We start from the raw sequence: 13,875 nt of genomic DNA on the forward strand, positions 1-13,875 counted from the left end.
GTTTTTGAAAAATCATTACATATATATGACATTATTAACTGATTATTAGCTATGGCATATAAAATTGTAAATGGTAAACTATCATGCATTTTACATTAGATTATTTCGAATAATGATTTCTAATTCGTTAACAAAATAATACTTGTGTACATTACGCGATGAAACATAACAACCATCCAAAAAAGCTTGTAGTGATTAATACATCTTGTGCCCATTTTCTACTTAGGAGTTTTAAAAGATACACATTTAAGAATAACATCAATTCTCCTCTAATAAGCTCTTTTAAATCGGTGACGAATATTTTATAAATTTGATAAATCGACATGTTTCTTTATAGTTTCAATTTTTTTTTTTTTAAAACATTTCACTCAACTCAATTAACCAAAATAGTTACTGTACATGTTTTCTAATATCAAATAACACACTTAATGCTCTTAAACCGTGACAATTTACACAAATAAAAAAATGTGTAGTCTTGTCATAACATAAGATTGTGATTTTGAATTATAATACTATAAATTTTGAGAATACGTTCTCTTATGACGTATCACCATCAATAGAAAAATTGAAATCATATTTTAAATAGATATTTTAGTGAAGCTACGAATTTGTTTCCTTAAACATTATTTCTTTTTTGAAAAAAGGAGAGAAGATGGGATGTGAGGTGCAGTGCAGGAATAGTTGCAGCACTCATACGACGTCGTTTTGTTCTTCTCCTCAAGTGCATCTTACAGGCCTGAAAATTACAGCGTCACCAATATTCCAGGTTCTCTCTCTTTCTCTTTCTATCTCTACTTTTTTCTTCATTCACTATTTACTTTCATATAGAAACATAGCAACAGATAATTACTGTGATCTTCCTTTTACAGTTAAAGGACTTATTTTCTTTTTTTCACCCTAAATTGTTGGACCTTGACCTTGCATAATTCGCTGCTAATATAAGACTATATTGTATGTGTGTCTCGTTTCTCTTAGTGTTTTTTTTTTTCTGATGATGCCTGAAAATTTCGCCTGAATTTGTATAGTTTTTGGAATTAGAACAATCTCTATCGAAGAATTTTCATTTTTCCGACGTGGGTTTTTGTTTGTTTCTGTTTAATATGAAATGGGGTTTTTGCTGTTGTTTAAATTGAAATTGGCCTGGATAGAACTGGAATGATTAAAAGGACTAATAAACTGTGCCCAGCTAGTTCGGGATTTAGGTATAGTTGTTTGATTGATTGATTTGATGCAAGAAAGTGAAAAGAAAAGCTCTTTTTTATTGATGAAATTTCGTATCCGATTTGATAAGAGGGAGAGAATCCACATACTATATATCTTTCCCAAGAGTACTAAGTTACGTTTTTGGATCGCTGGAAGTTTCTCCTCCATCTAGATAATCTTATGAAATCCGGCCATAAAGATCAACCTAGGTAGGAATTGAAGGGCTAGGAGAGATTGATCACTTAAGTTTTATTCTTAATTATAGAATACAAATTGTGGATTGGGTTGCAATTTTGATTTATTGTAGTTCCTTGTGATTCTCTTGTGGTTAGTTTGCAGTCTTATTAGCTTCCTGTGTGACAAAAATATATTGTCTTAGATGTTACACTAATGTATCCCTCAGTATTACTAATCAACATTCTAAAGGCGAACGGGAATAGATTAGAAAAACACTGAATAAGTTTCTATACGAATTTCGCTAAGCACATAACACAACAGAAGCAAAGGACTCATATAAGCAATACCAACTAGTAGCGATTAAGGCTTTAGCTGTTGTTACACTTACTAACCCTTGTGGGGCATATATGTGGGTTGCACTTGCTGCTTTCTTGTAAATCTTGCTGTAGATTTAATTGTAATAAGCTTTTAGTAATTTTAAAGTTTTTGTGGTTTTCAAGTAATTTATTCCTCTTCCTGTTTTCCTGGCACCTGTCTGTGAATGTTCAGGTTATTTCGTCATATGGTTTTGGATGATAATTTAGCTCTTACATTTCATACTGCATCTCTTGATGGATCACGCACGATCATCCTTTGGGCCTGGTGAAGATAATATTGGGATCCCTGATGATTTGCGGTGTAAGAGGTCCGATGGGAAACAGTGGAGATGCACTGCATTGTCTATGCCCGATAAGACTGTGTGTGAAAAACACTACATACAGGCTAAGAAGAGGGCTGCAAATTCTGCAATGAGAGCCAACATGAAAAAGGGAAAGAGAAAATCAATGGATGAAAATGATGTATATTCGGAGAGTAGAAGTGATGATATGGATTTACCTGCTGAGAACCAGAATATTGGGGATTATTCTGGTTCAATCTCTGGGAAGAAGCACAAGGAAAAGGTATCAAAGAATCAGATGAATTATTTTTCGGAAACACCTCAAAGCAAGATGTTTTTAGCTCGCGGCATGAAGTCTACTGATGATCTAGACGTGGAAGGTGTACAGTATGATGAAAGCCGAAGAGGTTACAGGACGCCACCCCCTTCTGGTATGGAGTCATCCAGAAGCAGATCTCAGAAGATGTTTGATTCCAGTCCTACAGAGGTGAGTTTGAACTCATAGTTGAGTACCATTGGGAATGAAGTTACTTTAGGAAGTGGACAATTGTATCTTGGTAAACAGGAGATTTCTCTGGGACAATGTGATGCAGGGTATAGTTCATTTAGTAAAGAAATAATTCTAAGTAAGATAACAAGTTGTGGTGATCGTAATGTAATCTGCACTTTAAGTTTGATGAAGGCATATTGTCTAAGGTTCAATTAGAGTTCTTAGACCTTAAATTTCATTTGCTCTCAAAGTATCAGAAGTCAACAGTCCGTCATTGTTATTGCTGGTTGTGTTTTGATATTCTCACTTGGGCTCCTTTGATTTTCCCCCCAGGGAACTTCTGAAGGGAGCTCCAATTCTTCAGATAATACAGGGGGGCAACCTTGTCATCAGTGTAGGCGGAATGATCACCGAGTAATTTGGTGCCTTAGATGTGATAGAAGGGGATACTGTGAAAGCTGCATTTCAACGTGGTAAGACTCAATTATGAGAGTAACATGTTTCTAGTTTTCTCCATTTCCTATGCAATGACTGCAGTGTTTAATGTCAGGTACCCTGACATGCCAGTTGAAGAGATACAGAGGATTTGTCCTGCATGCCGTGGTAGTTGCAATTGTAAAGTGTGTATGCGGGGAGACAACTTAATAAAGGTATTTATCTATATGGCTAAAAGAGCTTTACATGATGCATTCTGTGGTTTTGTTTAACATGTATAAATTATTCCTTTCTTTTCTGTGATTCATTGTTGCTGTGAGCATAGGTTAGAATAAGGGAGATACCGGCAGAAAACAAATTGCAGTATCTCTATTCCCTTTTATCAGCAGTTCTTCCAGTTGTTAAGCACATTCACAATCAGCAGTGCTTTGAGGTAGAACTAGAAAAAAAACTTCGAGGTACAATTATGATCTTTTTGCATATATGGGGAGTCCAAAGTTTGATATTGGTTGAAGTATGAACTGAATATCCCTTATATTCTCCAGGAAATGGGATGGATCTTGGCCGGACAAAATTGAATGCAGATGAGCAAATGTGCTGGTAATGTTTCAAATTTAAAAATGTTGAACTATTGCCAAAATTCCTGCCTTCTTTCTCTTTCTGCTATTAGAAACTATGCACTCTCAACTTCTGTGCTTGATAAGATACGTTTGTGCTTGCAGTAATTTCTGCAGGATACCAATTATTGATTACCATAGACACTGCCCAAATTGTTCATATGACCTCTGCCTCAGTTGCTGCAAAGACCTCAGAGATGCAACCAAGCTTGTTCAGGAAGACAGGGGTAAGCAGTTCCTTGGAAGAACTGATTGCAGAGAAACCACGTCAAAGGAAGGGAAGTTGTCAAGCGTTCATCTAAATATACTCGGCACGTTTCCTGATTGGAAAGCAGATAGTAATGGCTACATACCTTGTCCACCAAAGCAATATGGGGGCTGCAGTTCCTCGGTCTTATCATTGAAACGGATCTTCAAGATGAATTGGGTAGCGAAACTGGTGAAAAATGTCGAAGAAATGGTTAGTGGATGTAAAGTATGTGATTCTGGTGATCTAGAGAATATCTCTGAAGGGAAGTTGTTCCAGGCTGCTCATAGAGAGAATGGTGATGATAACTTTTTGTACCATCCATCTTCTGAAGATGTTAGAAGTGCAGGGATTGAGAACTTCAGAAAGCAATGGAGCAAAGGTAAACCTGTTATCATCAAGGATATATATGATGTATCATCGATGTCAAACTGGGATCCAATTGAGATATGGAGAGGGGTAAGGGAGACAACAGAGGAGAAAACAAAAGATGATAACAGAACTGTGAAGGCCATTGACTGTTTTGATTGGAGTGAGGTTGGTACCCATTGTCTCTTGCTTGACTACTAGATCTAGTTTCAGCTTGCTTTAGATTGGCATATGAGGTTCATCTCCACTATTATATGTATGTAACAATTGTGTCCATTTTCCACAAAAGTGGGCTGTTGATTTCCTTTTATCTTCAGCTGAACATACCGCCGTCTCCTTGTACTTAATGTCTTGCAGATTGATATCCAGATTGGTCAATTTATCAGAGGATATTCAGAGGGAAGAATTCATGAGAATGGTAGGCCAGAAATGCTCAAATTGAAAGATTGGCCTTCTCCTAGTGCTTCCGAAGAGTTCTTGTTATACCAGAGACCTGAGTTTATTAGTAAACTTCCTTTACTTGAATTCATCCACTCCAAGTGGGGTCTTCTAAATGTAGCTGCAAAATTGCCTCATTATTCCCTGCAGAATGATGTTGGTCCTAAGATTTTTATTTCTTATGGGATGTATGAAGAACTTGGTAGAGGTGACTCAGTGAACAATCTGCATATCAACATGCGTGACCTAGTGAGTGCCATAATTTCCTTCTCGTGCCATCTGTGTCTTCCTATTGTCCTCATACATACTTCAATTAGAGTGTTTCTTGTGTTTATCTGAAGTCGAGGCCAGTTGATATGCAAAGTGACTTGGATTTCACTATGAGGATGGCGTGCACTTTTACTTGGAAATATATCTGCAACTATAATTCTTCCAGATCATTTGTTTTTCTTTACATGGTCATACAATACAAATCCTGCTTTCAGCTGATAAATGATTTAGCTTGCTGTTTCTTCTCTGTAATTAGGCATTCCTTTTGGTCCATATCAGTGAAGTCAAACTGAAAGGTTGGCCGAAGACAAAGATAGGAAAGATGCAGAAAACTGTTGCTGAATCTGATCACAAAGGATTTCCTGGTGATGCACTAGATGTTTCAAGCGAAGGGGATTTCTCCAAATTGTCTCCTGGTGGAGAGAGAGGGGATAGTCAGCATGCTGGTATGGATTCAAATGCCAATGAAATGTTGGTCGACCAAGAGAGCAGAGTTACTTCTCAGACTGGTGTAGATAACTTTAGTCATCAAGATTTGAACGGTTCCAGTTTAAACAGCTCCGACAGTAGTCACTCCGGAGCTCTTTGGGATGTCTTTCGGAGGCAGGATGTGCCGATGCTTATCGAGTATCTAAGATTTCATTGGAAGAAACATGATTCAGACCATCTAACGGATGATTCTGTAGGTTTACTTCTCAAATGCAATAATGTGTCCAAGTATTTCTGTCTCTATATATTCAGTCATAATATTTGCTTTCAACGTTATTGGTCTCAGGTGCCCAGTCCTCTCTATGATGGAATAGTATATCTGAATGAGCATCATAAGGGAAAGTTGAAAGAGTTATTTGGTAAGACTAATAGTTTGTCATTACTAAAGTTGTCAATGTGAGGATAAGATCTGTAATACAATATGTGCCCAAGCAGATGTTTTCAAGTGCCTTCACCATGTGATGACATTTTGGCCTTACAGCATCTTTCCCTTTAACTTTAAATTCTTAACCAATGTATGCTTATTACAAAAATAAGTTCTTAACCACTACAATATCTTGTGACAGTTTTTCATTTTTATTTCTTTCAGTTGTTCCTCACTCTCCAAAACCTCCTCCCCCCCTCCCTCCCCCTGGAAGAAAAAGGTAAAAAAATAATGTTGTTCTGATGTCTAAGTGTCAGATGAATGGACATTCTTGCTATTTGCATGATATGCTTGCCTCAGAATTGGTATGGCTGTCTGGATGAAGCTTTCCTTGAGTTCTTATTTTTGGGAGCAGATTTGTTCTGCTTTTAGTTCTCAACTTCAGGATATCTAATTGGCTCATTAGGCTCGAATACTGGCCTCTGATATGCAAATATTCTTTGAAAAATTGAAGTGCCTGTCACAGTCCCTAACATTTTTCTCCATCTGTCCTCTATTGTTTTTCTGTTGCTCTCTTCTATTTATACTGTCACAAATTGATTCCTTGATTGGAACTCTGATAATTTTCAGGAATAGAGCCTTGGTCATTTGAACAGCATTTAGGCGAAGTGATTTTCATTCCTGCTGGATGCCCTTTCCAAATGAGGAATCTGCAGGTTAGCGGACAAGATGAATTTTATGAGTGGCTTGTAAATAAAATAGGTTCTCATCCTCCTAGCGTACTCATAAAAGGAACACAATTTCTCCTGAAAATTGTATTGGACACATAGCAGTCAACTATAGGATAGAAATTAAGCTTTGCTAAACCATCCACCTAATCTTGCAGGTTAAAAACCTTAAACGAAAGTACCTAACTCATATAACTGGAAAAGAAGTACTCTTTTTTTATCCTTTTCGTTAGATGGAGGATATGTCCTCCCAGTTAGAGATTTGGTATTCCTTCTAATCACAAGAGGGCTGCAAAATGTTTGTATTTGTTCACTAGATATCTGAAAGGTTCCAAAGAAATCCCCAAATTTTCCCCTCTTTCAGAACCATTTCTCCAAGTGCTGGTCAAGGTGTATCTACACCACTCTTAAGTGGCCCGAGGTGTTTGTAAAGGAAAGCTCCGAGCAATTTGCAGTCGAAGCTTTATTTAGATAATAGATATGTTAAGTGAGGAACTTGGCCTTTTGAAGAAAACTCTCTACTAGAGCCATTGAAAAAAATGCAAAAAGAACCTTTGTTAGTGTGCAATTTGCGATTTAGAAACGTTCTCTGATTGCTCTTCCCGTTTTATTGCAGTCCACTGTCCAATTGGGCTTTGATTTTCTTTCTCCAGAAAGTTTAGGTGAGGCTGTTAGAATGGCTGAAGAAATCCGTGAGCTTCCTAATACTCATGATGCAAAGCTGCAAATGTTGGAGGTCTGAGTAATGATTCTTATTCCTTGCCATGCCTCAGCTTCCTTGGATTGTCATTCCTAACTTTATTCTATCATTTAATACAGGTGGGAAAGATATCACTCTATGCAGCAAGCTCGGCCATCAAAGAAGTTCAGAAGTTGGTTCTGGATCCTAAGTATGCCCGTTTTACGTGTTATTCTTTCTTTGTGGCTTTTCTCTCTACTTCCTCGTAAAATATGGATGTCTATGACATTTCTTATTTAGAGGGTCTAGGTTGTGGTGGGAAAACGATATTGACTTATATAATAAATTCTGTCAAAGTTGGGGCTGATCTCGACAACTTATACCATTTAGAGGCTTCTAAAGGCCTCTTTGGTTAATTTCAACTGGAATGGACAAAAAAACTCCAATCGTTCGAGTCCTTTTCTGAGTTGTTTCTCCGGTTATTATAGTGATGGATCCTTTTGCTTTCTGTTTCACTAGAAATGAAGTTATAAAACTTAAAGCTGAATTTGGAAAGACTAGGATTGTTACACTCTTCCTGATGAGTTTGTTTACTATAGCGTTTCCTTGTGTAATTGTATGTGCAGAGTTGGCCCTGAACTTGGATTTGAGGATCCCAATTTGACTGCATTGGTGTCGGAGAATTTGGAGAAGATGATAAAGAGACGTCAGGTAGCTTGCGCATAAACTGCACAGTGGTTTGTATCTCTGAATTCTTATGTACAGGAGAGACAGCAAACCTAGGGAGTGTCTATTGGAGTAGTTGGTTTTGTTCTGCTCTCAGGGGTTGTGCATTGTTACTGCTTACTTTTGTTCTCCCATATCATAGGTTGCTCATTGCTTACTTTTGTTCTCCCATATCATAGGTTGCTCATATGTTGTAACTTCTGATATCTATTGTATTGCGAAAAAGTCAACAGCTGTGTACTTTCATAGTCTTGTAGTGAAAGATATCAATAGGTCTATTGTAATTTGTAATGTCATAGGAATAAGCACCTTACAGCAACATCAATTCAAAATATCATTTTTTGATAGTATCTGCTCAATTTACAACTCCATGTAGCCTTCATATATATACTTATATAAAGCTTCTTTTACTTTATTTTATCTTCTTTTTCATTTTTTGGGTGGGAAAAAAGGGGTGGTGTGGTGTGTGATGCTATCCATGTGCATCATGTGGCTGTTTCACTGTTCATATGCTTTTGTGGTCAATTTATTGTTTCAATTCCCAAGTTTTTTGTTCACTTTCTATTGGGAGAACAAAACTATATAAAAATATGGCTTAATGCATATGCGGCTCCCTAAATTTATCCCTTTTTTTCATTTTGGCACTTAAGTGTTATTCCTATTGAACCCCTGAACTTGACCTCAAGTGTGTCTATCAAACACAACCCGACTTACATAGCATATATGGTGAGTTTCATTTTTTTAGCCTTGCGTGTGAATGTCAATCGCACCCTACGTGGAAAATTCAATCAATTAAAACACTCCACTCAGTTTAATTATACACATCAGATAGAAAGAAGTGTGCTACTGTGTTAGACAAGTGAAGAATCACGACATAAACCAATCAAATAGCAAAACTGAAAAATAAGAAATCAAAATTGGAAACTCAAACTGAAAATGAAAACAGAAAACTAAAACTGAAAAATAAGAAACAAAACTGGATAATAAAAACCCAAAACTGGAAAATAAAAATTGGAAACTAAAACTGGAAAAATTAAAAACTAAAAAATAAGGAACCAAAACTGGAAACTAAAGAACCAAAATCAAAAACTTAACATCTGATGTTTATAATTAAAATGGTTGAGGTGTTTTAATGGGTTGAATTTTCCCCATAGGATGTAATTAACATTCACGGGAAAGGCTAAAAAATTGAAACTCACTATATATACTATGTAAGTTGGATTGTGTTTGATAGACACACTTGAGATCAAGTTCAGTAGGAACAACACTTAGTTGAGGTGTCAAAATGAAAAGAAAAAGACAAGTTTAGAGAGCCACATATACATTAAGCCTAAAAATATACTCCAATAGTATACATGGTTGACGATAGTTTAGAAAGGCATGGATAGACGTCGGCTTGATAATGAAATGGAAAAAAAAAGATGTTGAGAGAAAACCTTTAGTTTTTTTTTTTTCTTGGAATTTTTGGAGATTTACATGAAAAACATTGTCCAATTGAGAAACATTATTGGTAGGAAATGGAAGTAAGACTGTTATTAGGAACATGTGAAGTTTTATTTCTGGGGAATTCTTTTTGTGATATCAACTGCACACATGTCTTCCACATCATCAGTAGCAGAAAAACCAAAAGGCAATCAATTCCTTAGAGTAATTTCGATTGGAATGTGTTTCCATGAGAAGTTGACATCTGCATTTTTCAACCTTTCATTTTTTTGGGTGCGTGTCATGTGCTTGAAGAATTTGGAGTGGGATTTTCTGATAGATTGCAAACGTCTGGTTAACAATGAGACCTAAAATAATGAAACATTTTATCCAAAAAAAAAAAAAAAAAGAAGCCCAATTTAATGAAATTGTGACGTTTTTAACAAATAAAACAACTGACAAGTCAATCTAACTAACCAATTATTAGTAACGTTGTTTTGCTTCTCGTTTAATCAAATAATATATAATAAGCAAACTCCCGAGTCTTGTCCAATGCTATAGTTTAGTGATCGAAAACACGCAACGGTCGCTCAATGTAGGACTTTCATAAAGGAAGTTTCAAGTTTGAAACCCTTATCTATGACAGAAAGGCATTTGCCTTCTGGATCGAGTTCGTCGCGTAAGACTTGCCTAGTACAAGTTAGAGCGGGGTTGCCGTGTGCGCAGCTAAAGAATAGAGACTGCGGGTTCTCTTGTGATAAAAAAAAAAATACTCCATAGGTTTTAGTGATAAAAAAATTACAATTTAAATTGCAATGACACGAACTATATTTGGTGGTCTATTTACCTACCGATTGCTTCCATATTCTATTTTACCACTCTGCAAGAGGATCCCCTTCCCCTACCCCACATAATTTTTTTTTTTTTAATAACACTCTGCAAGAGGGGTGGGGGTAAAAATGAAAAGGGTTCTTTTTCCTTGGTAATCAGAAAAACAAAGAAAAAGAAAATAGTCACGTGGTCCGCTATGGTACGAGAGTGGTATGTCGGTTGGTTTTTTTGACAGTCAACTGTAGATTTATCTCTCAGTCTCTTTTTTGAAATTTACTCATTAATCATCCTAATATTATTTACTGCTATCTAGTTTTGTAATTTATTGTTGAACGTTTTCTTAATCAGTAAATGACAAAAGAAAAAGTTTTTGGGTGGCGGTGGACGCAAAAGGACAAGAACACAATCTCTTTGCTGCACATGAATTACTCTTTGATTATGTAATATAAGTACAACAAGAAACATTCATTTTCTCATACAAATATTGAAATCAATTCATTAATGATCAATTTAACTATATTAGTAAAGGATTAGAAGAACCTTGTTAGGTAACAAGTGCACTGAGGAGTTGTATGAATTGACAGAGGCATCAAATCAATAAACAGTGCCCAACTTATAAGCACATGAAAAATGTTCCCAGAGGTATGAATTCATGCTTTCATGAAAGATGTTTTTATGCTTTTTCAAGAGTGAAAAAAGGAATGACACCTAGCATTGGGTGGAACTCATATAGTTAACTGTACTCTCTTAGTAGGCATTTGGCCATCAAAATTGAAACCATGGTTTCAAATCAACGTTTGGCCATCAATTTTAAGTCATGGTTTGAAACTATGGTTTGCACCCAAATCATCCAAAAAAGCTTGGTTTGGGTTTGAAACCATGGTTTGAAACTTTTTTAAATACAAAATTTAACCCATAAGTTAATATTTTGTAAAAAAAAACTCATAAGTTGGTAAATGTTTTTAACAATTACCCCCATCAATCATTTAACAATCTCATTAACTTTCACTAACGTTTATTTATGTCTACCAATCTTTAATTTATGTGGGAAGATTAAGATTATATTAAATAGTAGTTACATTACTATTCATGTTAAATTTTTGATTTTATTGAAGTAAAATTTGATTAATTGATGTTGCATTTTTTAGAAAAGCCTTCTAGTAGTGTACTAATTTTGTTATAAACTATGATTTGCTCATTTGGTAAGATTGTATAAGAATTGAGAATGTTTTGCTAGTTTTCACAATTTGTGGGGTTTTTATGTCTATAAGAGAAAATAAAACTTAAAATATTCAAATTGTATGTCCAAATATGGTTTGAAACCAGATTTCAAACCATGTCCAAACGGGACCTTAGGTATACCATAATCTTTTGTTTATTTCTAAGCATCACAAAAAAATTGGTTATGAATCAGTGTGGCCTAGTTGGCAATCAATTAGTGTAAGTGAAAATAAATAAATTTCAGCTGAGATAAAATATTATTATTAACTTTTTCGCATATGCTCAAATCTTGATGGTTAAAAGTTATTCCATGCATGCGTTGATAAAAAGTAACAAATACGTTGTGAAATATCTGTGATACACATAAACTGACTCAAACATCAGTATTATGGAAAAATAAAAAATACATCATGGTAAGGGAACATGGCACATTGTTCACAGTGAAAAGCAATTCATTAAAAAGGTGAGTGTTCACAATCTTAATGATAAACTATCATGAAATCTCCACACAAGCAGGCAAGAGCACATTAGCTCACCTCAGACTTTTTTACTACTAATAATTGCTTGACCTCTACAAAGGTTTTTGCAATCCCGTCAAACTTAAAATTATTATACTCTTTCTTTGTCGTATTACAATCTAAAGTTAAACCTACACTTTATCCCATCTACTATGAGCCCGTTTGGATTGACTTATAAGTTGTCCATAAGCTGTTTTTAATTTTTTTGAGTGTTTGACTGACCAGTTTAAAGTCATTTTGTACTTAAAATAAGCCCAAAAAATTAATTGGGCTTGTTTGACTTAGCTTATCTAAAGCAGCTTGTAAGCTGAAAACAGCTTATAAGCAAAAATAAATAAATTGGACTACCTCAACTTATTTTTTTTGAACTTATAAGCTGTTTTTTTTAAGCCCATCCAAACAGGCTCTATAACTATTTTTGATGTAATTTGTGTCGTAGTCTCGTAGAGGACAACTAATTGTTAATTATTGTGTTTTAGAAATGCAGTCAGTCATAAGTTAGTTTTGTTCCTTTAACTTCACGTCAAAGAGGCCTCAATGCCCCCTACCTATTCTTACTTCTTAGCAAGTTATAATAATTGCACTCAAGAATATGTAGTTCACCTTCTTCATTGGCTAACATTATGCATGGTAATCCAATAATTGTTGTCCTAATGATGACGATTATAGTGGTGGTAAAAGTCTATTTCCTTAACCATAGAACAAGTTAGACCTACATTTTATTTTCTCTGACTATTAGAAATCTCGATCATGTACTATTGAAATAACATACTACTACAAAAGTCGGGGTAGGGATGGGTAGGATTTTTTTACCCTTAATTAGAGGTCTTGAGTTCGAGCTTTGTGAATGAAAAAAATCTATGAAATACTTTATTTTTAATAGATCTTGCGCAACACGAATCTAAAGGCCCCAAAGCGAGTATTGGGCACCGGATGAAAAACCTAAAAATATATTTGAAAAGTTGGTAGACTACCTTGATTTGGGATATTTGCAGATTATTTAACGCATACACATTAATCTCCAGGCATCAATTTGTCAAAAAGAAATCCACGCATCAATGGATCATTTTGACTGTGTTAGTAATCTATATAATGGTATTTGACAATGACACTTCACCACTTAATCCTATTCCTGTGAAAGATGGAATTACCTAACTTAATAACTAATTTTATTTCAATTGATAATCAATAATTAATGTTTAAGTCGAACAAATAGTTTACCTTATATTCTACAAATATATAACTCCGACTCTCGTCTAATTATTTCTTTCTATTTATCTTTTTACGAATCTTTCGTCTTGTTAATATTATTTAACTTTTCCTTTACATTTTTGATCTTATCTTGAAATTCCTAATCTCATTTAAAACACCTAAAAAAATGAAAAAAAACATAATTGATTATGAGTTTGTTGAATTGCCTCTATCTAGATTAAACGATTGCTATTTTTATTGATTATTTATTATTAAAGTTGACTTGAAAGATTAAAATCATTTTTTTCTGATAAAGACAAAACTTAACTGAACATCCAATAGACATTAGGTTTGTTTTCTTAATAAGACGAGGTCTTAAAGTGCTTCTTTATCTTTATTTAAACTCTCAAATATAAAAAAAAAATCTCCGTTCCCTCCATCATCTTTAGAGGCATAAACATATATTTCTTATTTGAATTATTGCCTATTTATTTAATTTCTGTTATGATATGGTAGGTAAAGGATGAAATTGAAAGTCTTAGTGCTCTAACTTAAATATTTATTCTCTTCCATAATATCTTATAGATCTTTAAAATATATATTCCATGTGTTCTTATTTTTTTTGTTCGTCAGTAATATATATTTAGTGCATTCCTATCTTCTTAGAAGTGTAAATACTTATTACACTGAAATAAAATTCCAACAACCATTTCCGTGTTTTTGACATTTTTCAAAACAATATCTTTAGTATTAAAAACCAGAAGAAAAAGGGAAGTGAAAATATAAAAGCAACCAAAATGGT

The 13,875-nt window shown here is 34.7% G+C and overlaps 1 protein-coding gene across 3 annotated transcripts; it reads left to right on the forward strand.

The window, feature by feature from the left end:
- Positions 1-625: 625 nt before the first annotated feature.
- On the forward strand, positions 626-8,237 carry LOC132622182 (E3 ubiquitin-protein ligase JMJ24). 3 transcript variants are annotated; one of them, XR_009575835.1, is made up of 15 exons: positions 626-766; positions 1,930-2,525; positions 2,862-3,001; positions 3,079-3,178; positions 3,289-3,421; positions 3,509-3,563; positions 3,686-4,364; positions 4,554-4,883; positions 5,161-5,586; positions 5,680-5,752; positions 6,388-6,473; positions 7,102-7,221; positions 7,305-7,375; positions 7,791-8,032; positions 8,070-8,237. XR_009575835.1 is itself a non-coding variant. In XM_060336732.1 (14 exons), exons 2-14 carry the CDS (start codon positions 1,992-1,994, stop codon positions 7,888-7,890), a joined length of 2,847 nt encoding a protein of 948 aa, XP_060192715.1. In that variant the 5' UTR covers positions 626-766; positions 1,930-1,991; the 3' UTR covers positions 7,891-8,237. The 3 variants fall into 3 exon arrangements, 2 of the variants coding, with proteins under 2 accessions (XP_060192715.1, XP_060192716.1); XM_060336732.1 differs by having other exon boundaries at positions 7,791-8,237; XM_060336733.1 differs by lacking the exon at positions 626-766 and adding an exon at positions 794-951 and having other exon boundaries at positions 7,791-8,237.
- The last annotated feature ends 5,638 nt before the right edge of the window (positions 8,238-13,875 follow it).

Source organism: Lycium barbarum, chromosome 12 (genome assembly GCF_019175385.1).
Source record: "Lycium barbarum isolate Lr01 chromosome 12, ASM1917538v2, whole genome shotgun sequence".
Classification (NCBI taxonomy): domain Eukaryota; kingdom Viridiplantae; phylum Streptophyta; class Magnoliopsida; order Solanales; family Solanaceae; genus Lycium; species Lycium barbarum.